At 47.7% G+C, this 14,033-nt stretch overlaps 1 protein-coding gene across 8 annotated transcripts in view; it reads left to right on the top strand.

The window, feature by feature from the left end:
* Window positions 1–14,033, top strand: part of FBXW4 (F-box and WD repeat domain containing 4) — a 112,158-nt gene that overhangs the window by 89,035 nt on the left and 9,090 nt on the right. For 7 of the 8 annotated variants that reach the window (XR_015056462.1, XM_085874863.1, XM_085874831.1 and 4 more), the window contains one exon: window positions 8,613–8,753. The exons of the other annotated variant lie outside the window; for it this stretch is intronic. Coding sequence is in view for 6 of the 7 variants with exons in the window: in XM_085874863.1 (XP_085730989.1) it covers window positions 8,613–8,753 (141 nt within the window). In the remaining variant the exon portion in view is untranslated. The remainder of the gene's footprint in view (window positions 1–8,612; window positions 8,754–14,033) is intronic. 8 annotated transcript variants of the gene reach the window in all.

A 14,033-nucleotide genomic window follows, 5' to 3' on the forward strand; every position in this document is an offset into this window, starting at 1 on the left:
TAATACCTCAAACAGGACTCAAGGTGGTGGGCTTTTTTGAGTAATGGCTTCCTTTTTGCCACCATACCATACGTGCCAGACTTGTGGAATGCTTGGGATATTGTTGCCGCATGCATCCAATGACCAGTCTTTATCGTGAAGGTCTGTAGCTCTTTCAAAGTTGCCATTAGCCTCTGGGTGGCCTCTCTGGTAAGTCTCCTCCTTACTCGGTCATCCAATTTGGAGGGACGGCCTGATCTAGGCAGGGTCTTGGTGGTACCATATGCCTTCCACTTCTTGGTGATTGTCTTGACTGTGCTCCAAGGGATATTCAAAGCCTTTGAAATATTTTTATTCCCATCCCCTGATTTGTGCCTTTCCATAACTTTATCCTGGAGGTCTTTTGAAAGCTCCTTCGTGCTCATGGTTGAGTCTTTGCTGTGAAATTCACTTCCCAGCAGAGAACCTACAGCAACAGCTGATTTTATTCTGAAATAATCAGAATCACTAAAGTTTAACACAGGTGGAGGCCAATTAACTTGTGTGATTTTGAAGGTGATTGGTTACACCTGAGATAATTTACAATTGCTATTATAAGGGAGGAAGACACTTATCTAACCAACATATTCCAGTTTTTTTATTTTTCATTAATTTTCTGAAACTTGTGCAATTTCTTTTTTTACTTGGAAGTTGTGGGTTACTGGAAGAATGGGTTGTGGAATGGGTTGTGGGTTGTGGAAGAATGAGAGGTTACTATGTGTAAATAAAGGTGGGAAAAGTTTGATTTAATGCAATTTAATTCCAGGATACAAGGCAACAAAGGTGAAAATTTTGAAAGGGGGTGTGGACTTTCAATAGGCACTTGTATATATGAGCAGGGTATGCTTACACATTGTAAGTAATAACGAACGGTGCTTCCACGTTGTCTCGGGTCGTTCACCTGCATTTTGTTTTCATGCATTCATTTCCATTAATCTTTTTTTCATTTACGGATGCTTTCCGACGGTTCTCTGGTTTTTCCTGGTGTATCGCTTCGATGCTCGTCAGCACGCAAATTTACCTTGTTTCCCCATTGTCTCACTCGGGTCGCTCACCTGCATTGTTTTCATTTATTTTTATATTTATTTAGCGATGCTTTCTGATGGTTCTGTCATTTTTCCCGGTGTATCGGCTTCAATCACCATCAGCACGTGGAATGTCAGCTTTTTTTATGTCACCCGGAAGGTACCGATCTTTAATATCAGTCAGGGAGGCAGTGGTTAGAATAAGCTTAATATATTAGATACATGTCATCGTCCCTGTTCAGAGGACAGTGCAACACACCAATAAGCAAGAGGTGGGAGTGGAGGGGAAGCCGCAGTCTGAGGTACCACTTTGGAATGGGAGGTGTAAGATCAGTACAAGGGGAGTGAGAAAAGGAGTTCTTGATGTACAGTGCAATTCCGCCACCAGGCCGGGGTTCAGGTCCTTCAAACCAGAGGAGATGATAACCGGGGAGAGGCAATAAGGAGTCAGGGATGTCCTGTGGGAGGGAGGATTCTGTTAAACAGATGATGTCTGGTTTATCGGTTTTCGGCCTGGATTGAGAGATCTGTCAGGTGAGAGCGGTAAATGTGATGTCACGTGTCACAGACACACGGGAAATGAAAATAAGTCAATAAATTCAAATAAATGTTCTTTCATCTGCAGCAAAACGCATCATTGTATCCCGTTGAATCTATTTATTATCCCCACGTTTAAAAAAAAAATGGAGGGCTATTATAATTGGCTCTGTCTGTCTGTCTCCATCTGTCACGCTATCTCCACGGAAAGACATGTACTGTTGTGCAATAATTCACCAAACTTGGTAGTTATGATCGCCACATGCCATGAATGTGTGAGAGGTCAGTGTTATTTTTGGCTCCACCTTTGAGGACCCTGGGTTGCGGTCAAAAGGTCATATACTAAAAAATGCAATTATGAGCACATTTTGAAACATTTTTCAATTAAACTTTACAGTGTATGTAATCCCAGGTGATTCTCGTCCCGCTTACAGGGGAATTCGCGCATTGCGTTCATCCAAGCCCATCCCTCGGAGCACTGCAGTTCGAGCAGAGAGTGGTAGGCTCTTGACAGAGGAGTCTGAAGTGAAGGCCTGCTGGGCCGATTACTTTGAGCGGTTGTACCAGGCTGATCCCCCAGCTGTCGAGTTGAACGTCAAGGGTGTTACAATCCCTGTTGCTGACCCTCGAATCAACTGTGGTCCACCTTCGCTTGTGGAAACACGGGCTGCGGTGAACCAGTTGAAACGGGGCAAAGCTCCAGGGATCTGTGGCATCCATGCTGAACTTCTCAAGGCTGGTGGAAATGCTGTACTCGTGTCGTTGCATGCAGTTTTGTGCTCTGCCTGGAACACAGGCATCATCCCAACTGACTGGAAGAGGGGCCTTGTTGTCCCTCTGGAAAGGGAAGGGTGATCGCCAATACTGCAACAACTACCGAGGGGTGACGCTGCTCTCAGTGCCGGGCAAGGTCTTTGCTCGGATAATTCTTGATAGGGTTCGCCACCATCTGCTTGAGCACCAGCGTCCAGAGCAGTCAGGCTTTACACCAAAGAGGTCAACGATGGACCGTATCCTTACACTTCATGTCCTCACCGAACGCAGACGAGAGTTTCGGCAGGGGCTGCTTGCAGCCTATGTTGATCTCTGTAAAGTGTTCGATTCAGTGAATCGGGATGTCCTCTGGAGGATTCTTAGTCTTCGTGGGGTGCTACCAAAACTGATCGATCTGATGTCTGAACTTTACTCTGGCACTGAGAGTGCTGTGAAGTGTGGTGGTACCATCTCTGACTTATTTCCAGTTGTTACTGGAGTTCGTCAGGGGTGTGTACTGGCCCCCACACTTTTCAGCACTTGTATGGACTGGATTTTAGGGAGGATGTCGGAGAGATCAAGCTGCGGTGCATCGTTTGGGAATGTCAAGATCTCGGACCTTGATTTTGCAGATGATGCAGTCATCTTTGCGGAGACTCTAGACATCCTTTTGGGGGCCCTCGAGGTGCTGAAAGAGGAGTCGGAGCCGCTGGGATTACGGGTTTCTTGGGTCAAAACTAAGATCCAGGCTTTCGGTGACATCTTGGATGCTGCTGTCCTGTCTGTGTCTGTTTGTGGTGAGGATGTTGAGGTTGTGGAGAGATTCACTTACCTTGGCAGTGATATTCATGTCTGCTGGCTGTGAGTCAGAGGTCAATAGACGTCTGGGACGGGCCTGGGGAGTCATGGATTCACTGGATCATGGGGTGTGGCGCTGCTGGTACCTGTGCGGGAGGACGAAAGTCCGAGTCTTCAGGTCCTTGGTACTTCCAGTCTTGCTCTATGGATGCGAGATTTGGACTCTGACCAAGGATCTGAGACGGAGACTTAATTCCTCTTGTAACAGGTCTCTTTGGAGAATCCTTGGCTATTGCTGGTCGGATTTTGTGTCCAACGAGCGGTTGCTGAGAGACTCGGATGAGATTTGTTACCTGCATAGTCCGTGAGCGTCAGTTGCGGCTGTATGGACATGTGGCTCGTTTTCCTGACGCTGATCCTGCTCACCAGATTCTCTCAGCGAGGGAGTCTCATGAGTGGAGGAGGCCAGTGGGCCAACCACATGCCTCGTGGTTGCAGCAGGTTGACCATCATCTCAAGGAGATGGGGATGGGCCTGGCATCTGCCTGGGGGATGGCCAGACGGAGGCCCCTGGAGTACCGGCGGAAAGTGGACGCAGCGACGTGCTGTTCTGGCACATGCCCCCATACCTGACCTGACCTGTATGTAATCGAGATTGGGGGACGCATGAAATATGCCACAATTTTGGGGGGATTTGACTCCCGGTTCATTTCCCAGGGGGTTGGGATTCGGGTAAGAGGGGTCAAAACAAAATATTTGTTGTTTTTTTTTTAACTCAAAAATTGATATTGGGTCATTCCTGGTGGAACTTTTTGCCATCTTTCGTATTTGCTTGAGGTGGGAAGCATGGGGATTTGTGATGGCATGCCATCTCCACTTCGCTCTAATTTTGATTGAAAAAAAAATGTTATTTTGTCTTTTTTAAAATTTGCTTATATTGATTTCATCCCAGCATTAATTGTTTTAATCTTGCCGCAGCAAATTGCTGAGATGTTAGCTAAGTGCATGCTCAGTTTAAAGTGTCGGAACCATTCCGTCACCAAGTTAGATAAGGTAATTACCTCTGCCACCAAATTACCTGTTTGTCTCTTTAAAAAAATGTTTAAGACCTCCAGTTTAAAGTGTGAGTGATCCAATATCTGTCAATTTCGATTTTACCCCCTTTGCTTTCCCTTTATCTTGCCTTCATTCCCCCATTTAATTTTGGGGCAAAAATCAACAACAGAACAACTCTTGTGAAGTTGGATAGAGAAAGAAAAAAAGAAATGTCTTTGATTCATACTTTTTTTCTTTTTTTTACCATGTGAGATAAAAGGTGTGAAGCATTTTGTAAGTATGATGGTTGCTGTCGGTACCTGTGATTCCATGTGATAACTAGAAGGGCACTTGGTGGAGCGCATACCGACACCAGACTGATTATTTTACGTTTTGTATCCCAATGGTAGGCCGGATCTGGATTCGGACCTGAACTAAAATTTAATCTGCTTGTTATTGTCACCTAACCAACTCACCCACAAAGTTTCCTCCAAATCCATTCACAATTTTTTGATATATTCTGCTCGCTGTCATTTTTAGCCGTATCTCTCAATGGTGAAGAATCACTTAAAAATTATCGGATCTGGATTCCGACCTTCAACAAAACCGAATCAATTCTGTGTTACATACCCAACCTGTCCACCAAGTTCCATCCAAATCCGTCCACAACATTTTGAGATATCCTGCTATATGTCATTTTTGGTCGATCGTTCAATGGTGAAAAATCACTTTAAAATTCTCAGATCCAGATCCAGATTTGGATCTTCAACAAAATCTAATAATTTCGTCCTTGTCACATTCCCCAAGCTCTCCACCACATTTCGTCCGAATCCATCCACAACTTTTTGAGATATTTTGTTCACAAACAAGCCAGCAAACAGACAGACAGGGATGAAAACATAAACTCCATCCACCTTCAGTGGCGGAGGTAACTGGAATGGCACTTGGTAGAGCACATTTCTCCACCATGCTGAGCAGTTTACGTTTTGTATCCCAATAATAGGCCAGATCTCCATCTGGACCTGAAACAAAATCGAATCGGCTTGTTCTTGTCACCCACCAACCCAAGTTTCATCACAATCTGTCCAAAACCTTTTTGAAATATCGTGCTACAGTGTATATCATTTTGGGCCCTATCTTTCCATGGTGAAGAATCACTTAAAAATTAGTTTCCGGAATCGGATCTTCACTAAAATCAAATCAATCAATGTGTGTCACACACCCAACCTGTCGACCACGTTTCATCCGACTCTCTCCGTAACTTTTTCAGAGATCCTGGTCACAGACGGACAGACAAGCAAACTGGTGAATACATAACCTCCGTCCACCTTTGGTGGCGAAGGTAATTACCTTATCTGACTTGGTGACGGAATGTTTGGTTTATTGGCATTCGACGTCGTCGTTCCAGACTTGACTGAGTGGCGGTGCAATTGAAGCAGTTGCTGGGCAAGAGGGCGGTTTTGTTACATGCCGGGCGGTTTTGTTACGTGCCGGGCGGTTTTGTTACGTGCCGGGCGGTTTTGTTACGTGCCGGGCGGTTTTGTTACGTGCCGGGCGGTTTTGTTACGTGCCGGGCAGTTTGGTGATGAGCCGGTTGGTTTGGTGATGAGCCGGGCAGTTCAGTGACGAGCCGGGCGGTTTTGTTACATGCCGGGCGGTTTTGTTACATGCCGGGCGGTTTTGTTACGTGCCGGGCGGTTTTGTTACGTGCCGGGCGGTTTTGTTACATGCTGGGCGGTTTTGTTACGTGCCGGGCGGTTTTGTTACGTGCCGGGCGGTTTTGTTACATGCCGGGCGGTTTTGTTACATGCCGGGCGGTTTTGTTCCGTGCTGGGTGGTTTTGTTACGTGCCGGGCAGTTTTGTTATGTGCTGGGCGGTTCGGTGATGAGCCGGGCGGTTTTGTTACGTGCCGGGCGGTTTTGTTATGTGCTGGCGGTTCGGTGATGAGCCGGGCGGTTTTGTTACGTGCCGGGCGGTTTTGTTACGTGCCGGGCAGTTTTGTTATGTGCTGAGCGGTTCGGTGACGAGCCGGGCGGTTTTGTTACGTGCCGGGTGGTTTTGTTACATGCCGGGCAGTTTTGTTATGTGCTGGGCGGTTCGGTGACGAGCCGGGCAGTTTTGTTACGTGCCGGGTGGTTTTGTTACATGCCGGGCAGTTTTGTTATGTGCTGGGCGGTTCGGTGACGAGCCGGGCAGTTTTGTTATGTGCCGGGTGGTTTTGTTACATGTCGGGTGGTTTTGTTACGTGCTGGGCGGTTCGGTGATGAGCCGGGCGGTTTTGTTACGTGCTGGGCGGTTTTGTTACGTGCCGGGCGATTTTGTTACGTGCCGGGCGATTTTGTTACGTGCCGGGCGATTTTGTTACGTGCCGGGCGGTTTTGTTACGTGCCGGGCGGTTCGGTGATGAGCCGGGCGGTTTTGTTACGTGCTGGGCGGTTCGGTGATGAGCCGGGCAGTTTTGTTCTGTGCCGGGCGGTTTTGTTAAGTGCCGGGCGGTTCGGTGATGAGCCGGGCGGTTTTGTTACGTGCCGGGCGGTTTTGTTACGTGCTGGGTGGTTTTGTTACGTGCCGGGCAGTTTTGTTATGTGCTGGGCAGTTCGGTGATGAGCTGGGCAGTTTTGTTACGTGCTGGGTGGTTTTGTTACGTGCTGGGCGGTTTTGTTACATGCCGGGCAGTTTTGTTATGTGCTGGGCAGTTCGGTGATGAGCTGGGCCGTTTTGTTACGTGCCGGGTGATTTTGTTACATGCCGGGCAGTTTTGTTATGTGCTGGGCGGTTCGGTGACGAGCCGGGCGGTTTTGTTACGTGCCGGGTGGTTTTGTTACATGCCGGGCGGTTTTGTTATGTGCTGGGCGGTTCGGTGATGAGCCGGGCGGTTTTGTTACGTGCTGGGCGGTTTTGTTACCTGCCGGGCGGTTTTGTTACGTGCCGGGCGGTTCGGTGATGAGCCGGGCAGTTTTGTTACGTGCCGGGCGGTTTGTCGCAGTCAGGGCAGGAATTGGTCATTTGTTCAGGGTCCAGCCGATAATTCGCATACACTTTGTGAAGGACATCGTGGGAACTTTAACTCCCACCAACCACAAGTGCTGGTACACTGGTCCTTGGTGTCCATCCGATGGACCGAGGGTCGGCAAGCACACTGATGCATTGCTGTTAAAGCTCCAACGTTGTCCTTTGTCAAAAGTAGTTGAGTTATCTCCAGCACCCTGAACATATTACTAATTCCTACCTAAACTGTGGAAAATAGGTGGTCCGGTCTTCTTGGATATCCCTTTACACGAGGTTACACCACATGCTATCTCAGAGTGTGGTTGTTGTCCGGTTGAGCAACCTTCCCAGGTTGTTTGCTGTGTCACACGTGAATGGCCGGCTGTCTTCTGCCATTGAAGGGCAACCATGAACTTCTTGATCGGAGAAGTTAATCAGAGATGTGAGATCCATTTTTTTGTGGGGGGGGGGGGGGTAAGAGTTAAATGTTTAAGAGAAATACATTGTCAGTTCTTGGAAGGCTTTATTTAATTTGTCCGTGCACCTGATTGTATTTATTTATTTATTTTGGTGGCAATGCAGCTCAAGGAAATCGACCTATTGGTGAACACGTTCCTGCTTGTTTGTGTCTTTAAAAAATGTTTAAGACCTCATAGTTTTTTTTCACGTTAATGTATCTTGATATTGATTTCCATCGCCAAGTTGAAATTAAAATGTTTTTGCTTGAAAATGCAAATTGCACGAGCAGTTAATGTTGTAAAACCTCTTTTGGTCGATGAAACTGCTTTTTGACCACAAAAGAAACGATCCTCGCTTCTTGCTGTTCTTGCTTTCTATCACGAACACACAGGTGGCTGGTTAGCTGTGGGAATTGTGCCAAAACCACGACGTTAATGCGGTGCTTCGGAGTGAGGGTGGGAGTTCGGCGGCCGTTTAGGGTGGAGGAGGCAGAGAGGAGGTCGGGGTTGGGGTGTGTGAAAGCAGGAATAGAGGGAATGCGTGGAGGTCATATACTGAGCATATCGTGCTCTATGTTCCCTCTGCGACCGTTTATGCACACCTGGTTTCATCGTGAGTTATGCTGTTCGACGAAGGGATGGAGAGACTCGGGGAGGGGAGAGTGAGTGAGACGCACTGCGTGTTTTTATCGCTCATTTGCAAACCTCCCAAAGCACTCCATCCAGCCAGCTGTTGTGCCATGTGATCGCCCTTTGCGTGTGCCCCTCTCCACCGGAGTCATAATGGCTGGCGGCGGTTCACATGCGTCTGCGTGATGGTTTGGTTTGCATTTGAACGTTTCCACACCTGCCATATCAGCAGAATGCACTCGTATCATCCGCAGACGTAGCCGCCACTGCTTCACGACCTTCCACTCCCAGATGGAACGGTCCACTTTTGCCTCTGTTGCTGCCATGATGATACTGTATAATCCGTTACCTGTCTGTCACGATTTGCAGGGGTGACATGATGGGGATCCTGGGAGTGGGATTTCAGCACGGTGCCAGCGTCATGGGCCTCATGTACGAGTCGCATGCCACGTTGCTCTCCTGGGGACATGACACCTACATCCGCCTATGGGACACACGTGTCAGCATGCGGTAGGTGACATCTTGCATACAAAAGTGATGCCTCGCTGCTCTATAGTGTCAGAGCTCACTGCGGCATCGATATACCTTTAGCGTTTCTTGTAGTATGTTTCACCAACTCTACAACATGGCATCATGTTTAGAACTGAATGCATGTAAGTGTATTCGCTTGTCAGATTTTATGGTTTTCGTCACAGTTTGCTTTCCCTCCTATTGGCTTCTCCGGCCCAGACATCTGGCTGCATCACCATTTGTGGCCATGGGTTTGCTCTTTTGACCACATTGCATGGGGTGTCAATCCATTTGGCTTCATCCTCACCACCCCGTCATCCTGTCTTGCTTTTTCAGCTTTTGTCAGTGTGATGTATAAGACTGAGCCATCGTCATCGTCGAGGTGTCAGTTTTCACACCTTAGCTTGGGCTGTAATTCCTTCACCTGTGAGATGGCGTAGCTTTGTCGTATTACGATATCCTTCAAGCCTAGGACTGGATCGAGGCTAATGAAAGGTACGTTCCCCCTTCAAACTTGTAAGCTGCTGCAAATGTAACGTGCAACAAATAATATGCAGGGAAATAAGTTCAAATCCCAATGAGGATACTTATGAAGCTGCACCAAACATGACGCATCAATCTGAGAAATGACCTTGTGTGCAATTCCACGGTCAAATCGAGCCCACCGCGCCAAACCACCAGCTCTATGGTCGAACAACATCATACAAATTGGCCGCTCGCTTCCAACGCTGTCATCCATATTAAGCATTTATTATCGTACAAAGACGAGTAGCAGTGATGATGACAGCAGTAGTGAATTGTAGCTACTTCAGCGCACCCATAAGAAATCGACCGATAAATCTCTGAAAATACCACAAAATAGACGAGTTTGAAGATTCCTGAGCGATGCAGCTAAGGTCAAAAGGCCCCAAAGCATTCACAATTCCAGTAATATTGGCTTCTCGGAGCATCACGGCCGTGGGTGTTTGGCGCCGGGTCAGCGGCAGCCGTTTGTTGGCTGTGGACGAGTCCCCAGGCAGATGTGCGGCCCAGTAAGGTGGTGAAACGGCCACGGAGTCACTGTGGGGTCATGGAAACCTTCTTGATGTAACAACACTCGCACCAGTAATGAGATAAACAGAAATGATGTGGTGTCCATCGAAAAACATTCCAGCTAAGCGGTGAGAAACAAATTTGGAGCTTTTTCAGAGAAAACGCAGATCGATAAAGATCCAGTCCGGCGAAAGGGCGTGATCGTGGACCCCTGTGCCTGGCCCTGAGGGCGGTGTCAATGATCCCTTTTCCCAGCCCTGAGGGCGGTGTCGTGGACCCCTTTGCCCGGCCCTGAGGGCGGTGTCGTGGACCCCTTTGCCCGGCCCTGAGGGCGGTGTCGTGGACCCCTTTGCCCGGCCCTGAGGGCGGTGTCGTGGACCCCTTTGCCCGGCCCTGAGGGCGGTGTCGTGGACCCCTTTGCCCGGCCCTGAGGGCGGTGTCGTGGACCCCTTTGCCCGGCCCTGAGGGCGGTGTCGTGGACCCCTTTGCCTGGCCCTGAGGGTGGGATTATGGACCCCTTTGCTCGGCCCTGAGGGTGGGATCGTGAAGCGATGAAAAAATGAAAAGAAGATAGAGGCCTTCCCAAAAAGATTTCTCAACTTCCATGGCATGACCATTGAGTTTGTAATCATTTATTGACATTGAGATGTGTATTGCTGACTATAATGAAAATGCATACTCCATCTGAAGATTTGATCCGTGTCTATAACTCGTAATCGCCTTTATTGTACAATTTTGAATACCAAGTTTTGGATATTGTCATAATTTTGAAAAAGTCAGTTAGCCGATGAGAAACCGGCAGTGGAATGGGAATGCAGTTACAGGAAAATTATCATTCATGAAAGTAAATTTCAAGCTGAAACTGTGTTCCCTTCCTTCCCACCGCCTCAACTCTAAAGCTATATATTGCAGTGTATGTGATTATGTAGATGGCTCCTTGTGAGTCTCTGCCTTTTAATTGCACATGATTGATTAAGCAGAGTTCTCCATGCCCTTGTCGTGGTCTATTCTGTGGGAGTGAAGATGTTTCTATTGGCGAGTTCCCACCTAGCCCCCCCCTCGCTTCCCTTGCCCCCCCCATCCAAAACACATGAAGTTGGTAATAACGAGTTTGAGGGAAGAATCCAGTGTTGTACTAAACGCTATAAAAGTTTTCTGCCATTTTTCGACATTCCAGTCTCTTGAGGGCAGCAGGATAAACTTGTAAATGATGTCATTGCCCATCCGTTAGTGTCCGAATAGTAATTGTACTTTTTGTATCGCTGCAGAACATTTGTAACCCTGACTGTCTGGCAACTTTTTGCAGGAATGTTATGCCAAAACTTCAAGTAAACAGTTTCGAAAGATTTGTGTCCAGTCGCTTGCATTGTGTTTTGCCACTGATTGCTGCTGCTGCGAGAATCGAATAGAAATGAGGAAGATCAAAGTCCACTGCCGTTTAGCCTTTGAAATAGTGCAGATTTCAACCACTTTGAACATTTAATTTCGACTAGAGTGTTTAAAGATGCCCATGTGGTTGAAAATGGGTCTGTCCATCTGACGGTTGTTTTTATGTCTGTCCACCATGATGGTCGAAGATTGAGATTTTGTTTGCCATGCTTTGAAGATCTCGGTCTGTCACTGTTCGGCCATGCCACCCAGACACGGTCCAGACGCTCCCCATGGCAATGCATGCATGATGCCCCCGCCACCCTCCTCTGCTGGCAATGCCGGCATAACATGAGCGGTTCACTCTTTCCCTGCCCGCCGTGCTTGTAGAGTTCCTCATCCCTCGGAGACCGTTAATCAGGCCTCGGCGCGATCTACGATGTTCCGTAAGCCTCCCTGAAGGTGAAAAACCAAACTCTTCTCCCAATGTCTTCCACACGTTTTTTTTTTTCTTGTCTGTTTCGTCACTCTTTTCTTCTTCTTCTTTATTTTTAATTCCTCCTGCTGATTGCCCCTCTCGACTTGCAAGCTCTCTCGTGGTTGCGGCTGCCAATTAAAGAGGGGGAGGGAGAGCTGAGGTCGAGAGAAGGGAGAGGGAGAGGGAGATCGGCCGCTAAAAAGCACTTTCATCAGGGCAATGCCGGGCCCCGGGCGAGGCGCTGTCACCGGCGCGGTTCTCCTTCCCGCGGTCCGGGTGATTGCCGTGTATTTGACGATCTGCGTCGAGCTATTTGCTTAGATGGAAATCAAAGCAACGTGGAATGGAAAACTCGAACAAGGCAGCGGGAACTTGAGCCGGGGTGCGCCAGCAATTTTAAATACACAGAAACCCAAGATAAAAATGCTAGCCTGGAAGGGCTTTTTTTTTTCTTCTTTTTTTTTTTTCTTCATCTCTCCTCCACTTCCCACCCCTTCCCACCTTCTCTTTTCCCACCCCTTGCCCTTCTCCTCCCCCCCCCCACCTCCCTTGCAATTGTTGAAAGAAGTGGGTGGTGATGTGGGAACTCACAACGATGCCTGCAGTGCCCTTCTCTTGGTGGACGGCCATGTGAGAAGTCTGCTTCACTGACTTGCACCGCCCTCTCTCCTCCTTCCACAACCACACATATCCACTTTTTCTAACTACTTGACCACCATAATGGTGGTGTTAAATTTCCTTTCACTTTTACTGTACCATCTATCCCATTGTACCTTTCCTTTTGAACCTGACATCGTTTAAGCTCCGAGAGATGCTTGTCCAATCCATCCCGAAATTCAACGCACCAGTAAAGTAGGTAGAACTTGAACTTGGACTTTCAGCATCTTGAGACAAATGCTCGGACCGTAACACCAACCAAGCCAAACATACCGTCCATTTCATTGCTCTTTTAATCTCCTCCTGATACTGTACCGCCGCTCTATTTTCCTCTTCGGCTAACCTCCTCCACCTTGCATCTCTCCTGGTACGTAATTCAACGTCACCAAGGTTATTGGATATCACAATCAATTCGAGTATTGATGCATTTTTGAACGTATGATGGTGTGATGCATGTTCGGGATCGCAAGCTATGCATTTGAACTCGGAGCGGCTGCAGTGTAGCCAACGCATGCTTCTCGATGAAAAGTGGGGGAACGAGCAAATGTGAACCCCTTTTCTTATGACTTTTGCTCTTATCTAGGTGTGTGTATACGTGTGTGTGTGTGTGTGTGTCCGTCCGTCTGCCCCCCCCCCCCCATGCATGTGTGTTTGTGATGTATTGGTGCTGGCAGCAGCCCAAGCCGTGAGCGCCTGGCCCTGCCCGCGCCTCCCCAAACGCCATGGAAAGACATCTGTGCGGGGAGCGCGATCGTGCTGCCCTTTTCCCTGTGTTTGCGTTCCCGCTGCCTGCCTCGCCCGGCCTTCTGTCCAGACAAAACAGCTGAGGATTTTATTATTTCTTTTCTTCCCCTCTGTATCCATCCTTCTCTTGAACCCCTTGCCTTTCTCATCTCTTTCCAATGTCGCCTCTTCTTTTTGTTCCATCTAGTTGCTTCCTTGCTTTTCACTTGCTTTTTTTTTAATCATGGTTATCCTTTAAAAACAAGCAAACAAAAAAAAGATAAAATATTTGCCCCCAACTCTCCCTCTGGAGGCTAAGCTATGACCTTACGTTGAGCTGATACATTATATCTGTACCAGACAAGTGTCCGGACAAAAATGTTCATGGGTTTGTGTTTTCTTTTACTGGATACCGAAGGGGTGGTGGGGGGGGGTGTTTAGGGGAGGCTCTTGTTCAACATACTGCATGTTTGGGCCTTGTTAATGCTGCAAGCAAGGCCTTGTACAACATAAGCAGCCTTTCTGCGAGATTCCCTGTGCACTCGTTGACGTCAGAAATGGTTGTGTCATCCTTTACATTCTTTCCATCCTTGTCACGTGAAGGTTTACTTCTCTTTTTGCCCTAATAACTATTCCTTGTAGTCGAGTGCATTGTCATGGAACTTCATTGCCTTCGATCGTTGAGCGTCACCACTGGCATCACGGGTTCTGTGAAGGCACACTCGTTTTCTGTTGCACTCGCATGCTCTTTATTACCTCCGGCACCGAAGGTGGACTGAGGTTGTGTTTTCACCCCTGTGTCTGTTTGTTCTCCTGGGAACAGGATATGTCAAAAAGTTGAGGACAGATTCGGACGGAATTTGGTGGAGAGGTTGGGTGTGTGACCAGGACAAAATGGTTCGATTTTGGTGAAGATCCAAATCCGGATGCGAATATGATTATTATTTTAATTTTTGAAGTTATTCTTCACCATTGAGAGATGGATCCAAAACTATATATATATATATATATATATATATATA

Source organism: Eptatretus burgeri, chromosome 1 (genome assembly GCF_056783735.1).
Source record: "Eptatretus burgeri isolate ZD-2024b chromosome 1, Ebu_testis_v1, whole genome shotgun sequence".
Taxonomy (NCBI): domain Eukaryota; kingdom Metazoa; phylum Chordata; class Myxini; order Myxiniformes; family Myxinidae; genus Eptatretus; species Eptatretus burgeri.